General features: G+C 30.5%; 1 protein-coding gene across 5 annotated transcripts; it reads left to right on the top strand.

Moving 5' to 3' along the window:
- Positions 1-2,143: 2,143 nt before the first annotated feature.
- On the top strand, positions 2,144-5,603 carry LOC108485470 (protein NDL1-like). 5 transcript variants are annotated; one of them, XM_017789312.2, is made up of 11 exons: positions 2,144-2,377; positions 3,009-3,108; positions 3,472-3,569; positions 3,685-3,773; positions 4,046-4,106; positions 4,217-4,303; positions 4,383-4,460; positions 4,550-4,606; positions 4,722-4,777; positions 4,884-5,019; positions 5,120-5,603. In XM_017789312.2, the coding sequence occupies exons 1-11, from the start codon at positions 2,318-2,320 to the stop codon at positions 5,327-5,329; spliced, it is 1,032 nt and encodes a 343-aa protein (XP_017644801.1). In that variant the 5' UTR covers positions 2,144-2,317; the 3' UTR covers positions 5,330-5,603. The 5 variants fall into 5 exon arrangements, with proteins under 5 accessions (XP_017644801.1, XP_052885183.1, XP_017644802.1 ...); XM_053029223.1 differs by having other exon boundaries at positions 2,962-3,108; XM_017789313.2 differs by lacking the exon at positions 3,472-3,569 and having other exon boundaries at positions 3,674-3,773.
- The last annotated feature ends 811 nt before the right edge of the window (positions 5,604-6,414 follow it).

Here is a 6,414-nt window from a genome sequence, read left to right as displayed (position 1 = left end):
GATTGAACGCTCACTCCTAACTTTAACCCCTAAAAAATGATAAAATTACTTTGAAATCATTCTAAAAAAATAACAATTATAAGTTAATAAAATATTAAAATTACACTTTTACCCCTTACAATAATGTTTTGACTTCACTCTTGTTTTTATTGCCAACAATTAACAAATTTACCATTTAAATTATGAAAGTATTTTTTTTTGTATAATTTATTTTTATTTTATGATTTATATTTAGAGTTTGAGACTATTGCTCCTAGTAATATCGTCTCCAACACCTGTTGCTTGTTTGTATCATGAAGGTGCATTTGACATTGTTTTTTTTTTTTTAATGTTTTTAATCAGCGACAGTGCCCTTTAAACCATACTTACAATGGAAACAAAATAAATAAATTAAAAATAAAATATTTGCTTCTAACAAATTTGAATGCCATGGTGATTTTATATCTGCACGAGCTTCACAAGTTGACAAAGGAAATTTGATGAAACTTGAAATTGAGCCCAATTGTTTTAGTTTTCTTCTTATATTATTATTATAATAATGACAATGTGGTGATAAAATGGTTTTAGTAATATTCCATTTATTCTTTTTTTTCTATTTGTGGAAAATATATAAAATAAAAAGAACACGTTTTATTTATTATTATTTTATGAATTAGATGTATTGGTGGATGGGATTGAGTGGAATTGAAATTTGATTTTAAATATATCTTTAAAATAAAAAATTAATTAAATTTATTTTAAAATATTTAAATATTATTTTAAAATTTTTATTACTCTTATCAATTTAAAAATATAAATCTAAATCTGGCGGATTCATAAACAGCGCTAGTAAGAAGAGGGACTGACGGTGAGTTTATTTATTGTCAGGTGGAATGAAAAATTGGTAATGACAGATACCAATTTTGAGTGGAAAATGGTGTCGAAATGACCGCTTGCATGCAAATACGATGGGTCTTTTTTATCTTTGATGTCTCAACTGTTGAATCACACCCAGACTTTTCATCTCTCATTTTTTCCTTTTTGTATTTCATCATTTTACTCCAAAGTAATTCACTTCATATTCCCAAAATAATGGCATGAAATTTAAGATTTAATATCTCTAATTTAATTTCATGTTTTTATAATGACAATACCATTAAAATAATGTTATGAATTTTATTATTATTTGAACAGAATCACATGAAAAATCAATTCTATTCAATCACATTATATATATATATATATCTATATATAATAAGGTCTTCTAATAAATACTTGTGTATTTGGTAATTTTTAAGTTTTATAACCTTTTGCTACTATTCTTGAGCTCAAACGGGTAAGAAAACTCGAGACGTTTACAACTTTTAAAACCTATTAACAATAAGCATATGAAAAAGTACTTTAAAAAAATGTAATATGTTTAAATTATTATAATAATTAATCTGTGCATTGCACGAATAAAAAATTAATTTAATAAATAATAATTTTACTTATCAACTAATTGTTAAAAAGAAAAAAAATATAAAATAAAAGATTAAATTATGTTAAATTAAATTAAAGGGAATTTCGCGTTTTATATTTTCATAGAAAATATTTAAAAGAAAAAAAAAAACAAGACTTGTCTTAGGAAGATTCAACAATTTTATCTCATATAATTGACAATAATTAATTTTACTTCATTTGACTTATATTGGTGCATTGGCCTTAAAAATTATGATATTGTAATTTCATTGCTGCAAAAATTATAAAGGTATTAAATTAATATAATAAAAAATAAATTATTTTTTAAAATTATAATTTAAATTTATTTTTTATTCCTGAATTTTCCCCAATGAAGCCTCAGACCTTGCCAAAATAATATGTGTAAAGATTAAATATTAATGAGAAATGGATAAACTCAAAAGTAGTTTTAAAATTTAAATATTGTGGAGATATGAATAATAATGCATTTCTTATTATAAAAATACAGATAATATGGAATCAAAGGTTAGTTCTAATAAATTATATTGAAAATAAAATAGTCTAATAAATTTACTAAAAAATATATAATTAGCTAATGAGTGAATGGGAAAAAGGAAATTAGAGGGGTAGTAATGTAAATTTGTATAAACTGTCGGCCTCTTAACTGGGGTTAAATAGACCTGATATCCAGGTTAAAGGTTCGCTTCTGAGTTGACAAATCGAGCGTCGGTCACTTGTAATTTTTAATGATAAACCATTTTTAAATAGATTTTAATTTTGAATTTAATATATAGAAGAAATTTGAAAAGGGACAGAAAGATTTGGTGGTATATAAGGCATGGAAGCCAATTCTAATGAACAGAAAAAGTGAGGGAAAATGGCAGATTCTAGTGATTCAATTTCCATTGATATGGAAACGATCTCTCTTGGTGCCAAGGTAACTCGCATTTCTATTTATCTTCTTGTTTGGTTACCGGGAAAACGTGGGAATGGAAGAGTAAAATAAATGGAAAACAATCAAGTATATGCTTTTCATGTTACAGTTTAATGCACCATCATATTTTTCCTTTTAACTAAGCTGCATTTTTTTCCATTAGTTTATTCCTATATATTTCAGCTATAAAGCAATTCATTCCTTTTTTTGCTTCTGATAAATTACATTAGTAAACTAAATCCAATGATGTTCTGAAACTTATAAATGCCTTTTCTTTAATAATAATTTGCCTCATGTGCTAGTAATTCCGTTAGTTATATATCCATGTTTTTGTCAAATTAGGAATTTGGATGATGCTGAATATGCTTAAATGAAGGAAAAAATTTTAGGTCTCTTAAAAAGGTTCTGCTGCACATGCTTACTTTATCTAGTTAGAATATACTTAACTTGAGCTATGCTTCCAACAATTTCATTTTTTTTTTCAAGTAAAAGAAACCCAAGTCAATTAGGCTCTTTAACTAGCTAGATCATATATAAAATATCTTTGATGGTAGCAATTTATTTTGATTCCTTTGGTTGCTTTCCAGAAAGGTTTGCTGAAGGAATAACTATGTATTGTAAAATCAATCTGCAGGAGTACCTTGTTAAAACTCGCTGCGGAATGGTTTCCGTTGCATTATTTGGAGACCAGGATAAGCCGGCTCTTGTTACCTATCCCGATTTAGCTCTAAATCGTAAGTAATGCAGAAAAGCTTGCTGTAATGTTTAATTTCCTTATACTTGACTCCATATGACAAAATATGTGTTTCAGAGCCCATGGAATTGATTTTTGTTAACAGATTTGGCTAACAATGTTCACCCCTCGTTCGTTTTTAATTTTTAATCTTAGAATAATTATTTTTCTCCTAATTTGTGTTTTCATCATGCATGAGACTTTGAGGCTGTAATGCTTTCAATTGAGCCAGAGTTTTACATGTTAGTTTAATGTTTATGAAGTTTGTAACGTTATTTGCAAGATTTCCGCAATGGCCAAGACCCTTTCATCCATGATTCTTTCGGTTTCTAATGGTAACTTATAGTTATATAACATTCTGCAGATATCTCCTGTTTTCAAGGTTTGTTCTTTTCTCCAGAAGTTAATTCCTTTCTCCTCCACAATTTTTGCATATATCATATAAGTCCTCCAGGGCATGAGGTCCGTTCTGTTCATGTTTTAGTCTCATAGTTGTATCTCAATCATCCTTTTTATTTTTGGTCGAGTCCTATAGTCACACCTTTCTTATCCGGACTTTTTTCAAGAACTATTGCAGGTAGGAGCTGCCCCAATCGGTTCTGATGACCTTATGCCTTCTGTTGATGACTTGGCAGATCAGGTTCTTGAGGTTCTCAACTTTTTTGGGTAATCAGTTGATTAAAAATTTACTTTACTGTAATCTCTACTGCTCTAGACATTCTTTGGTACATTTTATTTGTCATGATGGCCGGTAATTGTAGTAGGTTGTCTGAAAATGTTATAAATTGATACACCTGCTACCATTATATAATTTCTTAAGCTATTGTTTTCTTTAATATGTTTTATCATTAGTTATTTATATATAAAATAATATAGGCAAGCAAGCTTATATTCCTTATCCTCCAACTCTTTCATTCTTTTTTCGGTTTTAACTGTAGGCTTGGTTCTGTAATGTGTATGGGGGTTGCAGCTGGAGCATACGTTCTTACTCTATTTGCTGTAAGTCAACTACCTTGGCACAGTACACAATTTCATTTTTAATCCAAATAAATATAAAAAACCTAAGTTTGTATTCTCGGAACTAATTATTGTGCATTTTGTCTTAATAGATGAAATACAGGCAGCGTGTCCTCGGGTTAATACTTGTTTCTCCACTATGCAGAGCGCCCTCATGGACAGAATGGTTGTTAAATAAGGTTCTTTTTCTGTGCCTTTTTACTTTTCTCTTAAGGGTCCAATGACTATGTGCTTTGATGAATTGTCGTATTATTTCAGGTAATGTCAAACTTACTTTATTTCTATGGCATGTGTGGAGTGGTGATGGAGTTATTGCTTAAGCGGTACTTCAGCCAGGTATTTTTCTGATTCAAAAATTTATGCCGTTTATTGCTGTGTCTAGAGTTGGACCAGTTTAGTTACGATGTTCTGAGTCATAATGGCAGGAAGTTCGTGGTAGTGTTGAAGAACCCGAATCAGATATAGTTCAAGCATGCAGAAGAGTTAGTTCTTTAGCTCCTTGTATTTGCCCCTTATTTACTAGAGTGACTTATAATGAAGCATGATTATGTAGTCTCACGGCGCTTTTCTTACTTGAATCATGTTCTTTCCCTGCAGTTGCTAGATGAAAGGCAGAGTATAAGCGTTCAGCAATTCCTCGAAGCAATGAATGGGTAAGCATGTCTCAATGATTAATACGTCGACCAGGTTTTGTTTTGAATGTTCTCTTTAAACATATTTCACATAGTTGGCTTAAAAGTCATATTCTACATTTTTCAGGAGACGTGACCTTAGCGAAGGATTAAGGAAACTGCATTGCCGATCACTAATATTTGTCGGGGAGAATTCTCCTTTCCATTCCGAGGCTCTCCACATGACATCAAAATTAGATAGAAGATATAGTGCCTTAGTGGAGGTATGCAATTGTTTAACTCGGTTTCATGTCTTCTTACATTGAGCTTTCAAAAACCATATATTTATCGAAGTAACTACCTCGAAATGCAAGAAACCTACAGGTTCAGGCATGTGGATCAATAGTAACTGAGGAGCAGCCCCATGCAATGTTGATACCATTGGAGTACTTTCTTACGGGATTTGGCTTATACAGGCCGACTCTAAGTGTTAGCCCGAAAAGCCCATTGAGTCCAACTTGCATCTCCCCGGAGCTTCTTTCACCGGAAAGCATGGGCTTGAAGTTGAAACCGATTAAAACCCGGATTTCTTAGGAAGTCCAAGAGAAGATAACAGATAAAGGGTAAGATCACTTTTTTTTTTTCTTGTTTATAATAATAATATATTATGTAAGGGTGTTTATGAGCATTACTAGGGATGTAGATAGAGAAGGGAAGTGGAGAGAGAAGAGAAAAAGTAGATTATTGTCAATTCTTTTATTTGTAACCTTTTTTTAGCTGAGTTTAAGTCATTGTCAATATCTGTAAATCATGGGAATAATTATTTTACAAGAGAAAACGCTAATAATGTTATGCTTTACTTTTTCTATTTCTTGCGTCTGCTTTTATATTTGTTTCCATTTATAGGGTGAAGTAAAACCTTTCACCATAGACTAAAGGTGTTGATGTGCAATCTGACTATAGTGTGAACTCATCTATTGGGCTGAGTTTGCTCTTTGCTGTAGTGTGAACACGATTATGGGCTTTGTCTCTTTCTATGTTGGAAGGTTTTGGGTTGGTCACTGACTTTGCTTCCATGGCTGGGTGGGATTATCCATTTTATCTTTACTTTCCACCTCCTACTTCAATGAGTGTTTGATTCTAGTGTGAACACAAATCTTTTATGGTCTCTAAAATGTCAACAGGTCTCCAAAACAAAAGATAAAAAGAAAAGAAAAGAAAAGAAAAGAAAAGACCAAGACTAGGTGATTAAATGTAACCTCCCAAACTTAGTTTAGATATTATGGTCGAATCGTATAGGTCACATTAGATACCTAAACTATGAATCTACCCTATTGTTGGTTGAAAACCTCAATTATGTTCTTTTTTAAATAAAATTGGGTTACCTTTGTTATTTTGAGAAAACATTCATTTAATAAATTCAACTTTTATTAAATCAAGTTAGAAATATTGGCGTGGCTTTAAGAAAAACACATTGCTCATCATTGCTTTTGAAAAACCCTATTAAATTTAGTTGCAGTGGAAAACTGATTAAAAATCTGATTATTTATTAAGCCAAGTAACATGTTCAATCCAATTTCAGAATATACTTAGAAATCAATTTGAATTATGTAAATTATGCATGTATGAAAAACCCAAGACAGAAATAAACCCAAATCATAGTTCAAATAGCTTTATAG

Source organism: Gossypium arboreum, chromosome 6, assembly GCF_025698485.1.
Source record: "Gossypium arboreum isolate Shixiya-1 chromosome 6, ASM2569848v2, whole genome shotgun sequence".
In the NCBI taxonomy this organism is placed as follows: Eukaryota; Viridiplantae; Streptophyta; class Magnoliopsida; order Malvales; family Malvaceae; genus Gossypium; species Gossypium arboreum.
This window is presented reverse-complemented; position numbering and strand designations above follow the sequence as displayed.

Excerpts from the sequence above, each read along its gene's own strand:
- LOC108485470 (XM_053029222.1), top strand. The coding sequence starts at position 2,922 with ATGGTAGCAATTTATTTTGATTCCTTTGGTTGCTTTCCAGAAAGGTTT. Across the intron at positions 4,304-4,382 it reads CAGAATGGTTGTTAAATAAG|GTAATGTCAAACTTACTTTA; the intron begins GTTCTTTTTCTG and ends GTATTATTTCAG. Across the intron at positions 4,607-4,721 it reads TAGTTCAAGCATGCAGAAGA|TTGCTAGATGAAAGGCAGAG; the intron begins GTTAGTTCTTTA and ends CTTTCCCTGCAG.